Source organism: Artemia franciscana, chromosome 15 (genome assembly GCF_032884065.1).
Source record: "Artemia franciscana chromosome 15, ASM3288406v1, whole genome shotgun sequence".
Lineage (NCBI taxonomy): Eukaryota > Metazoa > Arthropoda > Branchiopoda > Anostraca > Artemiidae > Artemia > Artemia franciscana.
Window position 1 is genome coordinate 6107891 of NC_088877.1, and position 20165 is coordinate 6128055.

Consider the following 20165-nt stretch of genomic DNA (forward strand, 5'->3'; position numbering starts at 1 on the left):
ACTAATAATTCTGATTAGGAATGAAAGAGAGCTGTAATCAAGGTCATTGTTGAGTATAGTGGCAATCTTCCTGTCTGAGATAATAAAACTATCCGCTACCAGCTGAATCTAGGCGTGAAATTTTTTCCAGCGCGAAAAACAAAAAATTAAAATTGCAAGTTTCAAGGTCATTCGCGATGGTCCCTACTGTACTCGTCACTTCTGGCATCAGTTACGAAAGATTTGGCGATCATTGTGGAAATTTTTCCGAAACGTGATTTAATAGTAAAAAAACGCGAATTTTTTAATTTTCGGGGTCAAGCACCCCCCGGCCGAGTATATAACGCCCATTTTCGTGATCAGCGCTATCGATTACCCCGTATTCCGTTGTCAAACCTTCTGCTGCTCACTGATCACCTACCCGACACATTTTCGTTGAGTGGCTCCCTGACTAGCCGTTGTTTTCCCAACCTCAGCAAAAAATTTAGTCATCTGATGTCGCACTTGGTCTTCATCCAAGAAAAGCTGATTCTGAACATTAAGTGATTTAGGGAGCTTTCTAGGTCTTGCCGATGGTTGCATAACTTCCTTAATTACATCCCAAGTTTTCTTAATATTTTTGCCGCAATCCGCAAAACTTCGGGAAAAATATGTAATTTTAGCTTTTCGAATTAGAGTTTTAAGCATCTTCCGGTATAGTTTAAAAGCCTCTAATTTAGCATCACTTGGTCTGTTCCTATACTCTTTCCAAAGGTTCTGTTTCCTCTTTATATACTTCAGTATTCCAGCTGTAGTCCATGGGGCTATGGGTGTTGATCTCTTAGAAAGACTTGGTTGGGGTGTACGGCAATGGTGGATAAATTTCTTCTTTACTGTTTCATAAAAAAAAATCAAATACCTTATTATAATTTTCTAAGCTCACCCTCTCAGGTATTGTAAACTCCCATGACATAGTGAATAAATCATCTTTGAGCTTTTCGATGTTTGCTGGTGTATATCGGAATCTTGGTTTATTATCAGGGGCAATTTGGCGGGCAAACCGGGGGAGTGGAAGTAAAACTCCTACTGGGAAATGATCCGATGTATCTGATAGTAGCACTTCATTTTTTACAGAATGTATAGATGAGAACACATTGTCAATTAAGGTTGCAGATTGGTTCGAAATTCGTGTAGGGATATTTATACAGGGAGTTAACCCAGACGAGATTACTAGTGCCAGTATATCGCAAGCCTGACTCGATGACAAATCCATCATGTCAGCGTTAAAATCACCCATTAAAATTATTTCTGCCTTTTCAGACAATACTTTCCCAAGAACAATCTCTAATATTTCCATAAATTGTTTCATTGATCCGCTTGGAGATCTGTATATTTCGTCAATTATTATCTTTTCATTGGAGCTAGTAGCCAATTCTATGAACAGAGATTCAAATACCCGTTCAATGTTTATAGACAGATCATCTCTTCTTACAACTGCCAGATTACTCAATACATAAAATCCTAGCCCCCCTTTTTGCTATCTTTCTATTTAGAAATATTGAATTATATCCAGGTATATCCATAAGTAGCTGGTTCTTTTCATTTAAGAAGTTTCACATAAACAAATAATTCCAGGACGAAAATTCGTACATATGAGCTGTATATCATCCAGGGAAGAATTCAGCCCTTGAGCATTCAAATGCACAACCCGGAGGACATCCTCCCACCGAGCCCCAACATCCCATAGCCCAAGCTCCTCCACAAAATTACTATCAATCATATTATAAAATTTTCATCAAAATTCATATTCGGTGTTCTTCCTATCGGGTTATTCAAAATTTCATTAAAATTTACTCTACGACTTTCATATTCATCTAATTTCCTTTTCGTGAGATTAGCGTCAGTCCTCGATGAAAACTCAATTTCATACATTACTACTTACCAATATAGGTGATGAAAAGAGACCACGCTGTAGTCGAGTGAACACGGGCGACGCAGACATCCTAATGACAGCAAATTCATAAGGCGAAGGCACGAACTCGAATTTTCGCTCTGGAACGAAAAAATATTTACAAGTAAAAAAGTAAAGAAAAGAGGAAATAACATGGAAAGAGAGAAATATAAGAAAATAAATAAAAAAAAACATAGATACGCACCTTGCAAAAGAAAGCAAGAAAGGAGTAAGTAATATAGTAAATAGAGAAAAGGAAAAATAAGACAATAACTAAAAAAAAACACACACAGATACGGACGTTGCAAAAAAAGAGCAGCAAAATTGCATCCCCTCATTTTACTGAGGCGAAAATACTCGATAGTTTATGTCACGCGTCAGAAGCACCATCACTAATAACTGCGGATAAAACCAAGGCGAGGGGGTCATGGTATGCATCACTGAACTTAACCCAGTTTGAGCTAGAAGTTTTTTTTTGTTTCTAGCCATAATTTAGTACCCTGTTGCATGACTTTAGTTTGAGATACTTTCTCAGCGGTTACTTTGGAATTTCGAAGCTTGTAAGCCGTACTCAAAAGTTCTTTCCGACGCTTTGTAAGTTCAGATGGTAGGTCATTACTGATGCTCTTTCCTGTGCCTTTTAGGCTACCAACACAAGCCATGATGCTATCTTTATGCCTAAGATTCAGAACAGAGACAAAAATAGGGTCTGAAACGGGGCGAGAGTTCGAACGGGAAGGGCGCTTGGTCTTGTTTCTAATTCTGTACATTGCCGTGAATTTTATATCCTTCGAGTTTTGTACTGGCATTCCTGATAAAAGGTCGTGGACTGTCTCTTCAATATTCTCACTATCCTTATTAGGAATTCCGTGAATCAGCAGATTTTTGCGTTTTACGTACAATTCCGTACTCAAACACTGTTCTTTAACCGCTATAATTGCATTTTTCAAATCAGAATTCTCTTGCTTCAGAGCTGAATTCTCTTTACGAAGATTTTCGATCATTTGCTTTAAGTCATCCATACGCTCGTCGAAATGCTTTTTTGTGACCAACATCGTTAATTATGCAGTAAAAATTCGCCTCCGTAAATGAAATTAACAAAATGACATTTCAAAGGGACTTACAGGCATGGGCCCCTTTCTTCATAAAAATCTAAGGGGCCCCGTAACAAACAGCGCAAAAATTGTGAAAAATCCAGATGCGGTTATTAAACTCTCACAGTCACAAGCTAGGTCTTGCCTAGGTTTTAAAAATACTAAAAAAAAAAAACTAAAAAAGCTAAAAAACTAAAAAAAACTAAAAAAAGGGTAAAAAACTAAAAACTAAAAAAGAAAAAAACTAGAAAAAAAACTAAAAAAAAGGTAAAAACTACAAAAAAACTAAAAAGAAAAAAACTTAAAACTAATAAAAAACTAAAAAAAGACTAAAAACTGAAAAAGAAAAAAAAAACTAAAAAAAGGAAAAAAACTGAAAAATAAAGGAGAAAAAGAAAACTAAAAAAAAAAAAAAAAAAAAAAAAACTAAAAAAGTTAAATGTATTAAAGCCGAAGTAGCTGAGTTGGTAAAGCGTTATGTTCCAGGTTCTAGGTCCGAGAGGTTCCAGGTTCGAATCTTGGCTTTAGCATTAATACAAAAGAAGAAAAAAACTAAAAAAGGTAAAAACTACAAAAAAACTAAAAGAAAATACTAAAAAAACTAAAAAAGCTAAAAAACTAAAAAAAACTAAAAAAAGGTAAAAAACTAAAAACTAAAAAAGAAAAAAACTAAAAAAAGGCATCATATACCAATTCAAAAACGAATGTATATACAGACCGGGACACAGGGAATAAAAAAAAACTACAAAAAAACGAAAAGAAAAAAAAAGAAAAACTAATAAAAAACTAAAAAAACTAAAAACTAAAAAAGGAAAAAAACTAAAAAAAAGGAAAAAACTGAAAATAAAGGAGAAAAAGAAAACTAAAACAAATAAAAAAAAAAGACTAAAAAAGGTAAAAACTACAAAAAAAAACTAAAAAGAAAAAAGAAAAAAACTAAAAAAGCTAAAAAAAAGGTAAAAACCAAAAAAAAAAACTAAAAAAAAAAAATGAAAAAAACAAAAAATTTATTTCATCATATACCAATTCAAAAACGAATGTATATACAGACCGGGACACAGGGAATATAAATGACGACCGGGACACTCAAAGAGAAATTACAGACTGGGACACCGGGACACAAATGACGACTGGGACGTGTGTGTCGACTGACGTTATATTTGTGTGTCGACTGACGTCATGTTTGTCGACTATAAATGACGACTGGGACACAGGGACACAACTACAACGGGGACGCCGGGGGCACAGGGGGGGATATATAAATGACGATGGGAACACAGGGAATGTTTGATTAGCAATCACCATCAACAAAGCTCAAGGGCAATCATTACAATAATGAGGTATAGATCTGAATACGGATTGTTTTTCCCATGGACAATTATATATTGCATGTTCAAGAGTTGGTAAACCTGACAATCTATTTATATGTACAGACAATGGGACAGCGAAGAATGTTGTATATTCGCAAGTTTTGCCTAGTTTAAACATATATATATATATATATATATATATAAATATATATATATATATATATATATATATATATATATATATATATATATATATATATATATATATTATATATATATATATATATATTCACAGGTGGGACACAGGGACACAACTATAATGGTACGTAACTAATATGGCGCGTAACAACTTACGCGCGCGGGGGGGCTTGGGGGGTGCGAAGTGCCCCAACAGCTAGTATATATATATATATATATATATATATATATATATATATATATATATATATATATATATATATATATATATATATATATTCCGAATATTTTGGCCGCACGTCTGGGAACCCTTCTCAACAGAAAAAAAAAAATAAAAAGCACGACAAAAAGAAACACAAAACGTTTTTTAAAACATAGCACAAAAAAAAATTACAACTAAACACACGAAGAAGAAGAAAAAATAATAACAATAAGTAAATAAGAAATTCACATTTATCAACTCTTTACATAAACAATGGGCAATTCGCTTAACTTATAGCCTTTTCCCCAGGGGTGCTGTGGGCGGCATGTAACCCCTCGGGGCATAATTATTTGACATCTGGACAATTTCGAACCCAATGCTTATTTCCAAAATTTGATCGGATGTCCTTGGGAGGTGGGTAGCTAGGAAGGGTGGGAGGTGGTTGGCTGCCCTGGAATCACTTTTGACTCTTAAAATGGGCACTGTAACTTTTAATTTCCGATCGAATGAAAATCCAGCGATGCTTCTACGACCACCATTCCCATACGAAGTAGCGATGAAAAAAAGAGATAAATAACAAATTGATGGCTCATGATAAATAATACAGGCAACGCTAGAGCGTTGCTTCTTAGAAGCAGAAAATGTGTAAAAAAATAAGAATTTTTTCTGTAGGAATTAAAATAAGAAAATAAGAATTTCCTAAGGAAGAGAAGAATGTACTTTGAATTGCTTTCAGGCAATGCAAATATGAAAGCCTAAGACAGTGCAGGTGTCCGTTGTAGAGCTGATATTTACTTTGCTATACTCAGAGTAATTTAGAAGTAGTATACCAATTGGGAAAATGGGGAGCTCCTCTGTGCCACCCTGAACCTAGGTATCTTTAAGTGGCCTCACTTATTATATTATTATTATAATTTTTTTTAGTTTTTCGATTTTTTTCGTTTATTTTTCTTTTTTTGTTTTTTTTTTTAGTTTTTTTAGATTTTTTTATATAAATTTTTCTATTTTATTTTTATTTTTTTAGTTTTTTTTTAGTTTTTATGGCACTTGGTATTAACCAAGTGACATATAGCAATCGCCAATTCTGTCGGTCTGTCTGTCGGTCCCGGTTTTGCTACTTCAGGCACTTCCAGGTAAGCTAGGACGATGAAATTTGGCAGGCGTATCAGGGACGGGACCAGCTTAAATTAGAAATAGTCGTTTTCCCAATTTGACCATCTGGGGGGGGGAGTGGGGGGCCGGTTAATTCGGAAAAAATAGAAAAAATGAAGTATTTTTAACTTATGAATGGGTGATGGGATCTTAATGAAATTTGATGTTTGGAATGATATTGTGTCTCAGAGCTCTTATTTTAAATCCCGACCAGATCTGATGACATTGGGGGGAGTTGGAGGGGGAAACCTAAAATTTTGGAAAACACTTAGAGTGGAGGGATCGGGATGAAACTTGATGGGAAAAATAAGCACAAGTCCCAGATACATGATTGACATAATCCGAACGGATCTGCTCTCTTTGGGGTAGTTGGGGGGGGGGGTAATTCTGAAATATTAGAAAAAATGAGGTATTTTTAACTTACGAACGGGTGATCGGATCTCAATGAAATTTGATGTTTAGAAGGATATCGTGTCTTAGAGCTCTTATTTTAAATTTCGACCGGATCTGGTGACATGGGGGGGGGGGGTTGGGAGGGGGAAACCTAAAACTTGGAAAACACTTAGAGTGGAGGGATCGGGATGAAACTTGGTGGGAAAAATAAACACAAGAGCTAGATACATGATTGACATAAACGGAACGGATCCGCTCTCTTTGGGATAGTTGGGGGGGGGTTATTTCTGATAAATTAGAAAAACTGAGGTATTTTTAACTTACGAACAGGTGATCGGATCTCAATGAAGTTTTGTATTTAGAAGGATATCGTGGCTCAGAGCTCTTATTTTAAACCCGACCAGATCTGGTGACATTTGGGGGGGAGTTGGGAGGGGGAAACCTAAAACTTGAAAAACACTTAGAGTGGAGGGATCGGGATGAAACTTGGTGGAAAAAATAATCGCGAGTCCTAGATACATGATTGAAATAACCGGAACGGATCCGCTCTCTTTGGGGTAGTTGGGGGAGGGGTTAATTCTGAAAAATTAGAAAAATGAGGTATTTTTAACTTACGAACGGGTTATCGGATCTCAGTGAAATTTGATATTTAGAAGGACATCGTGTCTCAAAGCTCTTATATCAAATCCTGACTGGATCTGGTGACGTTGGGGGAAGTTTGGGGTGGGGGAACCTAAAATCATGGAAAACGCTTAGATTGGAGGGATCGGGATGAAACTTGGTGGGAAAAATAAGCAGAAGTCTTAATACGTGATTTACATAATTGGAACGGATCCGATCTATTGGGGGGGGGGGGTTAATTCTGAAAAATAAGAAAAAACTACCTATTTTTAACTTACGAAGAAGTGATCGGATCTTCATGAAACTTCATATTTAGAAGGACCTCGTAACTCAGATCTCTTATTTTAAATCTCAACCGGATCAAGCGTAATTGGGGGGGGGGGGGGCAGTTGGTGGGACCGGAAATCTTAGAAAATACTTAAAGCGGTGAGATCAGGATGAAACTGGATGGGAAGAATATAAACCTGTCTAAGATACGTGACTGACATAACCAGACCGGATCTGCTCTCTTTGGTTGAATTGGAAGGGGGGGGGTTATTTTGAAAATTGAGGTTTTTGTAACTTACGAAAGTGTGACCAGATCTTAATGAAATTTGATATTTAGAAGGATCTTGTGCTCTAAAGTTCTTATTTTAAATTCCGACCAGATCCTGTGACGTTGGGGGGAGTTGGAGGGGTAAACTGGAATTCTTGGAAAACGTGAAAATTGGGGTATTTTTATCTTATGAATAGATGATCGGATCTTAATGAAATTTAATTTTTAGAAAGAATTCATGTCTCAGAGCTCTTATTTCAAATCCCGACCAGATCGTTCGACATTGGGGGGAGTTGGAGGGGAAACCTTGGAAAAACACTTGGAGTGTAGGAATCGGGATGAAGCTTGGTTGATAGAATAAACAAATTTCCTTGATACGTGATTGACAGAATCATACTGGATTCGCTTCTTGGGGGAGTTGGGGGGGAGGGGTTCAGTGATTTGGCGAGTTTGGTGCTTCTGGACGTGCTAGGACGATGAAAATTGGTAGGCGTGTCAGGGAGCTGCACAATTTGACTTGATAAAGTCGTTTTCCCAGATTCGACCATCTGGGATAAAGGGAGAAGAAAAATTAGAAAAAATTAGGTATTTATAACTTACGAGTGGGTGATCGGATCTTAGTGAATTTTGATATTTAGAAGGACATCGTGACTCAGAGCTCTTATTTTAAATCCTGACCGGCATTAAGCCTCTTATTTTCCTTTTTAAATCAATCTATTGATTCATAGAATTTTGTTAGAGCTCATACCATATGTTTTTTTTAGTTTTTCCTTTTTTGGTTAGTTTTTTTTTAGTGCAGACGTACAAACAGACAAACAGTATATTTTAATAAATATAAATATTATTATATTATATTATTATATTTTTTGCAAGTACTGGAAGATTTAGACTTTAAAATAAAGGAAAACGTTCTTCGGGAAATAGTAATTTCACGGTTTCACGGTGATGTGAAACCTCTTTTTTTTTTAATTTTGCCTCCAATGTGAAAAAAGTTTTTTACCTCAGAGGTTTATGTGTTTGGAATAAATGTTGTGAAATTTAGACCTATCTTTATGTTAGGAATTGTGGACTGCTTGAATTTCAGATTTCGCGTTATGGAAAAGACGCTGTGTATCTGCCTTCATACTATCATGATAATATATCCTAAGAAGTTGACATTTTTGTTTACTTAGATCACTAGATCGCGTATATTCTGTCAACCTGTATTTTATAGGGATGGTATATATCTGCCACAGATAGTGTGAGGGTGGTTTTTCGGATATTCAATGGTGTTAGTTCTGAATATTGGGGCGTACCGGCCTGCATTTGTTAGAACAAGTTTTTGGAACTGGATTTTTGCCTGTAAACTGAAAATTGGCATCGTTGCGAACTTTATTTTCTGAAGCTCTAAAATTGACTCAATTATAACAAAAATCTACATATTCTGGATCCCAAGAATAAGTGATTTTTTAAATTTTTATTTATATTTTTGCAAAGACGAATTTAGCACATGTTAGCGGTCCAAAGGCATCACATATTTCAAGTGTTTCTGGTGCTTTTTTACTTTTCTCTCGATTAGCCCCCTCCCTTATTTTCTCCAAAAGTTTATTATCTCCAAACAACTACCTGGCCAAGTTTTAATAAAATTTTTGTCTATTAACAAAGTTATTTTCAATTTATTAATTAATCATTAATTTACTGTTTAATTATTTATTAATTTAGTTATTTTACTTATTATTAATTAATTATTTCAATTCCTAATTTATTATATTAATTTGTGTGAGATTGCTTTCTAGAATAATCGATGGTGCTAGTTTTGAACATCGGAGCGTACCAGCTTGCATTTGTTAGAACAAGTTCTTTGAACAAGATTTTTGCCTATAAGCTGAAAATTGGCCTGTAAGGACGTTGTTGCGAACTTTCTTTTCCGAAGCTCTAAAATTGACAGTTAATTATAACAAAATCTACATATACTGGATACCAATAATGAGTGTTTATTTTTTGCAAAGACGGATATAATACAAGTTAGCGGTCCAGAAGTAGCACATTTTTCAAGTATTTCTGGTGATTTTTTATTTTTGTCTCAAAATTTCTTCAAGACAGCTTTTTTTTAATTATTTTGATGTTCTCCTAGTTATTTCATTATGCCTAGTTATGTTATGCGAAAATATCATTTTTTTTAGAGTTTTATAGTTTCAAAATATGTGTGTAACATGGCCATGGGAGCATTATGTTGGTACATATCGGCTGTTTTTAACAGAAATTAAATTTAAAAAAAACAAGTTTTTTTTAACTGAAAGTAAGGAGTGATATTAAAACTTAAAAAGGAACAGAAATTACTCCGTATATGAAACAGGCTGTCCCCTCCTCAACGCCCCGCTCTTTACGCTAAAGTTTGACTCTTTCTCTCAACTCTACTTTTTAAAAAAGTAAAAAAAAATTAGCGTAAAGAGCGGGGCGTTGAGGAGGGAATAGCCCCTTTCATATACGGAGTAATTTCTGTTCGTTTTAAGTTTTGATATCGCTCCTTACTTTCGGTTAAAAAAACTTGTTTTTTTTCTAAGCCTTTTTGGAATTAACGCATGCTTTGATTTTGGCTCTCCGCACATGATTAATTAAACGAAATTTTTATATTAATTTATTTTTATGGCTAAACGGCTTTCTCATAGTTTTGATCGGACGATTTTGAGAAAAAAGGAGTGGGGGGGGGGGTATTTTGGTTATCTAAAAAGGCGAATAGAACTTTTAATTTTTTACGAACGTCTTTATTTGTAAAAATACACGTAACTTACGAACTTCTATATTCGTATGTTTTTATTACGTATATGAGGGGGTTCACCCCCTCGTCAATGCCTCGCCCTTTACACTAAAGCTTAAATTATGCCCCAATTCCTTAAGAATGACCCCTGAATCACAAAGGCCGTAGAAGAAATAGTTGAAATTAATAAAATTACTTTAGCGTAAAGAGCTAGGTATTAGGAGGAGGTGAACCCCTCATATGCGTAATAATTTCTCTTCGTTTTAATTTTTAATGCTGCTCCTTACTTTCAGTTGAAAAAACTTTCATATTTATTTTTTCACTGTTCTTTAAAAAAAATGCTAAAAAATTCTGCACCCCCTTCGTGGAAATTTTCTTTCCCCATGACAAATCCTCTATAGAAAGTTCCGCTCGCATAACAAATAAACACGCATCCTTGATCTGTCTTGTGGCAAAAAATGCAAAATTTCACATTTTTGTAGATATGAGCTTGAAACTTCTATTGTAGGGGTGTCTGATACGCTGAATCTGATGATGTGATTTTCGGTAAGATTCTATGACTTTTAATGGGTGTTTCCCCCTATTTTCTAAAATCAGGCAAATTTTCTCAAACTTTCGATGTGTATGTCTAAACTTAATAAAACTTATATTTTTAAAATCAGCATTAAAATGCAATTCTTTTGATGTAACTATTGTTATAAAAATTCCGTTTTTTAGAGTTTCGATTACTATTGAGCCGGGTCGCTCCTTACTACAGTTCGTTACCACGAACTGTTTGATCACTCATACTGAAGAGTATGGGATTCAAAATATAAAATAAAGAAATTAATTTGATTTTTTCTCCGTCATGATACGCCACGTGGCGGCTTAAAATGGCGTAAAAAAAGAGGTAAAAATTGCCTGGAAAGATCGATCCAGTGGTGGTATCGGCCTTTCTTGTGCCCTGGATCAGATCTTGACTATCCCCCCCCCGTCTCCAAAAAGATTTCTAGGCAAATTTTAACAAAACGTTCGTTAATTAACAAAATTATTTTCAATTAATTAATTTATTAATTATTTATTGTTTAGTTATTTATTAATTTAGTTATTTTACTTATTACTAATTAATTATCTCAATTTCTAATTTATTTTTATTTTGTTAATCAATTAGTAATTTATTAATTATTTTCATTTATTAACTGTGTCCTCTACTTTGTCTTATAAAATGAAATTTCAAAAATGACAAAGTGATTATAAACCGTTAGATTATTTGTTTGTAATTTTGTGCCCCTAAAATTTCTGTAACCGGGGCAAGTGCCCCCTCTGCCCCTCCTCTAACAACGCCTCTGGATTGATCGTGATGCTTTCTAGAGTCAAGCTATATTACGTTGTGTGCTTCGTTAGGCTGTTCTGTCGGCTATACATTATCTCCTGAGTCACCAACAGGCCCAGAAATACTTCGCATATCCGCAGATGAGTAGGGCAGAACTTATTTCTGGAGCTTGTGTTTGAAAAAAAAACTCTTTTTGAAAATGAGCTTTTTAATTTGTATTTATTATTCAGTATATTTTAATTGAAAGTTAACTTTAAAAAGAAAATTCTTTTTGCAAATGAGCTCTTTATTTATATTTATTCAGCATATTTCAATTGAAGGTTGATGTTAAACTCTTTTTGAAAATGAGCTTTTTTATTTATATTTATGATTCAGTATATTTTAATTGAAAGTTGACTTTTTAAAAAATCCTTTTTGAAAATGATCTTTGTTATTTATATTTATTATGCGGTATATTTTAACTAAAATTTGACTTTTAAAAAAAAAACTCTTTTTGAATATAAACTCTTTTGTTTATATTTATTATTCAATATATTTTGATTGAAGTTAGACTCAAATTTTTCAGTTTTATTTATTTTAAGCTACTTATTGTATCTAAATACAGATAGATAGTTTTAAAGTAAATTAATTTTAAAGCGCCCAATTGAAAACAAGTGGTTTTAATTCTGAACAATTTGTTTTAAATTAAATGATGCACGATTTTAATCATTGTTCTGTATTTAACATGTAATTTTCAACTTAAAGTTACAAGTACGTTTATATTACATTTATTAAAATATAATTACAATCACAAAATATTGTCCCAAATAATATTACATAAACAAACTAGTTTTTTTAACTGGAAGTAAGGAGCGACATTAAAACTTAAAAGGAACAAAAATTACTCCGTATATGAAATGGGTTGTCCCCTCCGCAATCCCTCGCTCTTTACGCTAAAGCTTTTAATTGTTTTAAAAAGCAGAATTGTGGCAAAGAGTCAAACTTTAGCGTAAAGAGCGAGGGATTGCGGAGGGGACAACCCATTTCATATACGGAGTAATTTCTGTTCGTTTTAAGTTTTAATGTCGCTCCTTACTTTCAGTTAAAAAAACTAGTTTTTTTATGTAATTTCTGAACGTTTTTGAATTAATGCATGTTTGATTTTGGCTCTCCACATATAAATTATTAAAATGAAATTTGCATATTAATTTCTCTTTTGGCTAAATGGCTTTCTCTTAGTTTTGAGCAGACGATTTTGAGAAATAAGGGATGGGGCAGGAGGCCTAGTTGCCATGCAATTTTTCGGCTACATAAAAAGGCAACTATAAATTTTAATTTTTAACGAATTTTTTTATTAGTAAAAAATATATGTAACTTAAGAATTAACTTACGTAACAAACTTTTATATTCTTTAATTTTTATTTTGTATATGAGGGGGTTTGTACCCTCGGTAATACCTCGTTCTTTACACTAAATCGTAAGTTTTGTCCCAATTCTTTAAGAATGACCCCTGAATCAGAAATGCCGTAGAATAAATAGTTGAAATTACTAAAAATACTATAGCATAAAGAGCGAGGTATTTATCTCCTCCTAAATACCTTGCTCTTTATGAGTATTTTTAGAACCTCTCATATGCGTAATAATCTCTGTTCGTTTTAAGTTTCAATGCTACTCTTTACTTTCTATTGAAAAAACTTTTCCATGTTTATTTTTTCATTGTTTTTTTATAGTAATTTTAGAAAATCCTGCGCCCTTTTCATTGAATTTCTGTTCCCCCATGACATATTTCTCCAAGGAAAGATCCTCCCACATAGCCCCCTCCCCTCAACCCCACCCCCAAAACCCAAAAAAATCCCCTGAAAACGACTATACACTTCCCAATAACCATTATTATATGTAAACACTGGTCGAAATTTGTAACTTGCAGCCCCTCCCCCAGGGACTGTAAGGGAGTAAGTCATTCCGAAAGACATAGTTATTCTGTTTTTTGACTATGCGGAACAAAATGGCTATCTCAAAATTTTGATCTGTTGCCTTTGGAGAAAAAATGAGCGTGGGAGGGGGCCTAGGTGCCCTCCAATTTTTTTGGTCACTTAAAAAGGGCACTAGAATTTTTCATATCCGTTAGAATGAGCCCTTTTGCGACATTCTAGGACCACTTGGTCGATACGATGGTCCCTGGGAAAAAAAAAAAAAAACAAAAAAAAAAAACACATAAACACGCACCCGTGATTTGTCTTCTGGCAAAAAAAATACGAAATTCCACATTTTTGTAGATAGGAGCTTGAAAATTTTGCTATAGGGTTCTCTGATACACCGAATGCGATGGTGTGATTTTCGTTAAGATTCTGTGACTATTAGGGGGTGTATTCCCCTATTTTCTAAAATAAGGCAAATTTTTTCAGGCTTGTAACTTTTAATGACAAAGACTAAATTTGATGAAACTTATATATTTAAAATAAGCATGAAAATATGATTCTTTTGATGTATATTTTAGCATCAAAATTCCGTTTTTTAGCGTTTCGTTTACTATTGAGCCGGGTCGCTCCTTACTACAGTTCGTTACCACGAACTGTTTGATAATGGGATTACATTATTACAATAATATTGAATATCAAACATATATTAATTACTACAATTACAAATAAAACTTATAAAGCAAATTTGCCTTTCGAGCTTTGTTATTTAATATTTGTTGGTTTGAAAAATAACTTTGAACAATCTTGTATTTCAGAACCGCCAACCGAAGAAACCCTATTGCAAAATACGCTTTGGCCAGAAGTTCAGAAGCTCTATGGACATGGATTTGAGCTCTTTTCTGTTGCGTCAAATCACAATGGTAAGCAAAATTAGAATATAATGGTACATAATTTTATTGTCTTTTATGTTTAACCCTTTTTGTTAATTAACATGATTATTTCAAATATGAATAAATACTGAAGATAGGGGGCTTGTGAAAACAAAACTTAAGAAAGGTATATTAGGACAGGCAAACATAAGAAAGTTTAAAGAGTAAGAGATTTGGACCTAGCTCTCCCCTTCTACTTTTATCTATCTGCTACTGGTCAATTCCATCAATTATAAAAGGTAGGCTACTAAAGTCGGCTTGAACGACTCTAAATAGACATAATTACTAATTTTTCTGATTTATTGCAATCCCCCCTCCCTCTCCACTATAAGAATGTTCTGTGTCGCCTCCGCTTAAATATATTACCGTATAGGTATCTAGACTAAGCACAGTCCGACTTTCGTATAAAGAATACACGAAAGGATCTGCTCCTTTGGGTGCAAATTTATATCCAAGCTTCTAATGAGACATGGTATGTCTCATATATATATATATATATATATATATATATATATATATATATATATATATATATATATATATATATATATATATATATATATATATATATATATATATATATATATATATATATATATATATATATATATATTATATATATATATATATATATATATATATATATATATATATATATATATATATATATATATATATATATATATATATATATATATATATACGGCCAAAGAATATGTCTTTGGCCCTGGATTAATTATTGAAAGTTTCAGTATCCTAACCTTTCCCCTTTCCAAGATAGCAAAAACTAGCTAACTAAAGTTTTACCACATAATCGAATTAGTTTACGGATGACTCCAAGTCCACGGGAAATTCGCACTGTTTATTACCTGAATATGCCAATTCAGGTGGTAAGTGGTAACTTATTACCTTCACTTCAGGTAATAAGGAACAACAGAATTCAGTTCTTTCATTCTGTCGCTTTTCAGTATACCCAATGGCGATTTTGGCTTGTCTTGTGCACGGGGCAAAATATTAATTAGCCCCCCCCCCCCTCCCGTCCGGTTTCCCAAAAATTTTCAAGGTACAATTTAGCTAACTTTTCATCTATCAAAAAATTCTATTTATTTAAATCTGACTTTTCTTACCTAAGTCTGTGCAAAATCATTAATTATCTTGACGTCCTGTGAAATACGGAAAGGTTGTATACAAAATATCACGAAAAACATTAAAATTGATTAAATTCGGTCTAGTTACTATTATTTTCAATGAATGGTGATGAACATATGGGAAAAATGATAATTTCTGCCTCAACTTGCTTATACTCACTGCAAACTGTGCTTTCTCTTTTATTTAATAAGAATGAAATTGCAAAAATTACAAAATGATTGTATACGTCAAATGATTTATTTTAAATTTTGCACCCTCTAAAATTTCTGCACAGGGAGAATTGTGTCTTCTCTGCCCAACCCCCTCCCTCCTAAACCACCTCTAAGTATACTGTTTCAGTCACCTTTTTGGTCAATGAAATTTTATTTATTTTTCAGATTTATCGAATTTCCTTTTTTTTGTATTACACTGGCTAAAGTGAAAAAAATTTCGTGATTCCTTGGACGGTATGAAAGGAGTAGATTAATGCTAATATATTTAGTTTCACTTTCTCTGTCTAGTTTTTACTGTCAAAAGGTAAGAAGAAATAGATCAAAAGGCACTGAGAAAATAGAAACCTAATAAGACCTCCCTGAATGCTAGAGTAAATAGTCCCATCTAGAACACAACTGTATTCGGGCACGAGTGTGGCCATAAGTAATGAAGTGCCCGTATATCAATCAATAGTATGAATAGTTTCTATATAATACGAATGGACCTTAAATTATTTTTCTTCTTTTTCTTTTTCTTTCTTTTGTTTTTTTTCTTTTTCTTTTTTTTAACAGGCCAGCGGGTTTCTTTTCTTTCTTTTTCTTTTCTTTTTTTTAACAGGCCAGCGGGTTAATTTGTTAATTTTCGTTAGAGGGGGAGATTTTCCTATCTTAGTGGATATTAGAGGCTACAGTACTAAGAGATATGTAAAAAGTGTTCCTTTTTCCTATTATTCGTCTTGCCATAATTAGTCTAATTACATATGAAAAAGGATTATCCAAGAAATGATTATTCACTCTAACTTTTTACAATCTCTTGTTTCTTAAGGAAGAAAGGGTTTATTCATCAATAATAAATATAAAAATACCTGAAGCTAAGTTTTTAAATTGGAATGTATTTTCTTCTCGGTGGTATTTGAGTGTAAATGGTGTTCAAACATTCTTCATGCAAATGATGTAATTGCCAATTTTGCTGTTTATTTTTTAATTTTTTTTTACTGAATTCTTCAAAATGTCAAAATGAAAGAATAGGAGGTGTTATCTCCTCAATGTGGTATTGGGCTGCAGTACTATGGAAATGCAAATTTGAAAATATGAATTATAAAATGATTTATATAAACATACAAGTTATATAATCCTGTAAACTAAGCGCCGGATTCTCTCTCCAAGTCTGATAAGAAGGGCCTTCAATAAAATTAAAATGGTGGCCTGAAGATGCTTTTTATACTAATAAATATACACTGCGTAGCAACAAAATTTATCGGCCTCAAAATTTCTTTGGTCTTATATAAATTTTCCAGCTGAATTCAAACATCACGTTAAAGTAGTTAAATAGCTGTTGATATGGGAAACGACTTCCTATTCAAGTTACATTTAAGTGTTTTGGCTTCTAATTTTTTCTAAATTATTTAGATAGGTTTTTATCTATAAATTAGAAATTATTAAAATTTCATGCATTTTATTTAGAAATTTAAATTTTTAATTTTTTAAAGAATAAGAAATGTTAGTTTGCGTTGAATGTTTGGGGTTACAAACAAAAAATAAATCAAAATTTGAATAGCCAAGGAACTCAAAATCTGATATGTTTTTGAATTAACCATACAAAACTTTAATAGAAAATTTTCCCAGCAAAAAAAAAAAAATATAAAGAACCCAAATTTCACAAAAACACGAATATTAAAGCATGATTTTGCTAAAACTGTTGCTAATCAGTATACAAAGTTCTATCAAAACCAAATGTTTTAAAAACCACAATATCATTTTGTTTTATTTCAATAATATGTCTATAAATTTAGTAAATACATCTGGACCGCGATGCAAAAGTTTCGTGAAGTAGTCCAAAGACGTAGACTCAATTTTCATTATAGCGTTAAGTATTGTTTGAAAAAAAAATTTCTTTGAAGGGTTAGCTCTTGAAATCATCATCTAGAATCCAACATTTTCCAAATTCACTACATTCTGTATGATTTTTTGCTTCTCAAAGTACTTTTTAATCCTGACACTCACTACCGATTATAGACTAACAAAGGATCTCACTAATAACAAACTTGCTCGTTTTTGTAGATTAAATCATTGTTCAATAAATGTATCCGTGGGAAACCTATCATTGGTTCCAGTAGCGTTGTTTTTCATCAATTCATCTTTAATTTTCTTGCTGATAATTTCCCTAGTGCCCATTTTATTCTACTTGCGATTTATCTGTCTATTACCACATGATTTTTACATAGGCAACAGTTTCGACATCTAGACAAGATATGTTGCCCGACGCTGCGGAGGTACACCTATCTTCTTTTTACCTTTCTTAGAATGGTAATAGTAAGAGGATAGTGATAAGATATATCGAGTGGTAACGTTTTACCAGTAGCAAGAAGTTAGCCTTCGTCATCAACTAAAAGTTCTTTGTTTGTGTTTTCTTTCAATACTAACTTCTCTGGAGATGCTACTCTCGCGTATCCACCTCTGTAATACTTGATTTTTCTCGGTAGTCCAAAGAAATCTAACTCCTTACTGTCATGAAAATACACGCCTACATATCCATAGTGTTACCTTTAGCACTTGTTTCATAATTCAAGTATTTCTCTTTCTCGGCATTCAATGCTACTACAACGTTGTCAAGTTTATCTTTCCGATGCAGAAATAATACTGAAGCAAATGTAGCATGTCACGAACGGTTACGTCATCCAAAACTGTATATATTGGATCATGATCAATTTTCTCTAAATCGGCGCTTCCCCGCTTGACTAATAGATTCTAACATTTCATATGACCTAACGGACTGCGTCTCCTAGAAAACATTCCCTATGATATAATATGCACCTGCTGGTTGTCTTGGGATGCGATAGGGTTGTTTTTAAAAGCAGGGAAAGGGATGTCGTTAAAAGCAGGGATAGGGATTTCTTTAAATGGATTGGGCCTACACTACTGAAATATAGGATTTCGGAAAGCCTGAGCTTAAAATTTCCTTCCTCTGCGTACAATATTAAATAAATCAAAGATTCTTGTATGCTATAAAACCAAGAGGTTTAAAGTTGTCTGAAACTAATTTGTTTTAGTTATTCAGGTGAATAACTGTAGTAACTAAAATGCCATGAATGCCAAAATGTAGTAACTAATTTGCCATGTCAAATAATCAGTTAAATTTATTGTTTTATTGACCAGAATTCTCATAACCTGGTTTTGTGTGTTTATAAAATATTCCCTTGCCTTTACTGAGAATTAGTATCTATAATTTAGGGACAATCCTTGCTACTGCGTGTAAAGCAACCAGATCTGAACATGCTGGAATTATATTATGGAACCAAGAGACATGGAACCAAATAGGTGTGCTTCAAGGACATAACCTTACGATTACACAGATCTGCTTTTCCCCATCTGATGAATACCTGCTCTCTGTGTCACGTGATAGAACTTGGGTTCTTCATAAGAAAAATGGTAAGAGATTTGATAAGATTTGCCCTTTCCCTTTTGTGGCTGAGATTCTATATACTAAACATGCCTGCTATATTGATAACTTGTTGGCGAGTTCTAGTTTTTAGTTTTGTATAATAAAATTTTGATTAGAATTGAGTTGAATCTCAACGTTCCTTTAGCACTTGGTAAATATTTGACGAGTCAAAAATAAAGATATTCATTGCAAAAATATTCATTGCAGTCGGTCAAAAATAAGAATTCCAAACCCTAAAAATAAACTAGAAAAGATATCGTAATTAAGGAAGTAAAGCAAAGAAGAAAGCAAAATAAGAAAAGCAAATAAAACCGAACTAATGAAATCCACTGTCGTTTATCTGATTGGTCGAATTCATTTTATAACAGTGTGATCAGTATAATTATTAGGATTATAACACGAATATCGATACGAACAATTTCGTCAATATAATCACTTTCTAACAATAAAACAAACTAATCACTGCGATTATCAGATAGAAAATAGTAAGAAGATTAGATGATAGTAAATATGTAGAAGTAAATTTTAAGGAAACTCAATTTGAATTCAAAGCTCCCTCAATCTAGCTCATAAAAAACTTCCATAACTTTCCGGGGGGGGGTCCAGTTTCCAAAGTATTTGCGGATTAGTATCCTTCAATACTATTACCCCCGATCGTATTGTTTCATAATGTAGTTTACTCGAAATTAAATAAAAAAACAAGTTGTTTCAACTGAAAGTAAGGAGCAACATTAAAACTTAAAACAAACATAAATTATTACGTATATGAGGGGGGTTACTCCTCCACAACACTTAGCTCTTTACGCTAAATTTTTTTGGTAGTTTGAAAAAAAGCTCCTTATTGTTCTAATTAAACGAGCTTAGTGTTTCAGGAGTCGTTCTTAAAAATTTGGGACAGAATTGAAACTTTAGCATAAAAAGCAACGTTTTGTGGAGGAGCCCCGCCCCTCATATACGTAATAATTCCTGTTCGTTTTAAGTTTTGATGTTGTTCCTTACTTTCAGTTGAAAAAACTCGTTTTTTTATTTGATTTCTGATCGTTTGTTAAATAATACCATGAAATCTGGCTACTGCTTCACGGAAAAGTCCCTC

At 33.2% G+C, this 20165-nt stretch overlaps 1 protein-coding gene across 4 annotated transcripts in view; it reads left to right on the forward strand.

The window, feature by feature from the left end:
- Window positions 1-20165, forward strand: part of LOC136035981 (elongator complex protein 2-like) — a 92435-nt gene that overhangs the window by 47787 nt on the left and 24483 nt on the right. For all 4 annotated transcript variants that reach the window (XM_065717880.1, XM_065717881.1, XM_065717882.1 and 1 more), the window contains exons 10-11: window positions 14177-14281; window positions 18862-19059. In XM_065717880.1, coding sequence (XP_065573952.1) covers window positions 14177-14281; window positions 18862-19059 — 303 coding nt within the window. The remainder of the gene's footprint in view (window positions 1-14176; window positions 14282-18861; window positions 19060-20165) is intronic.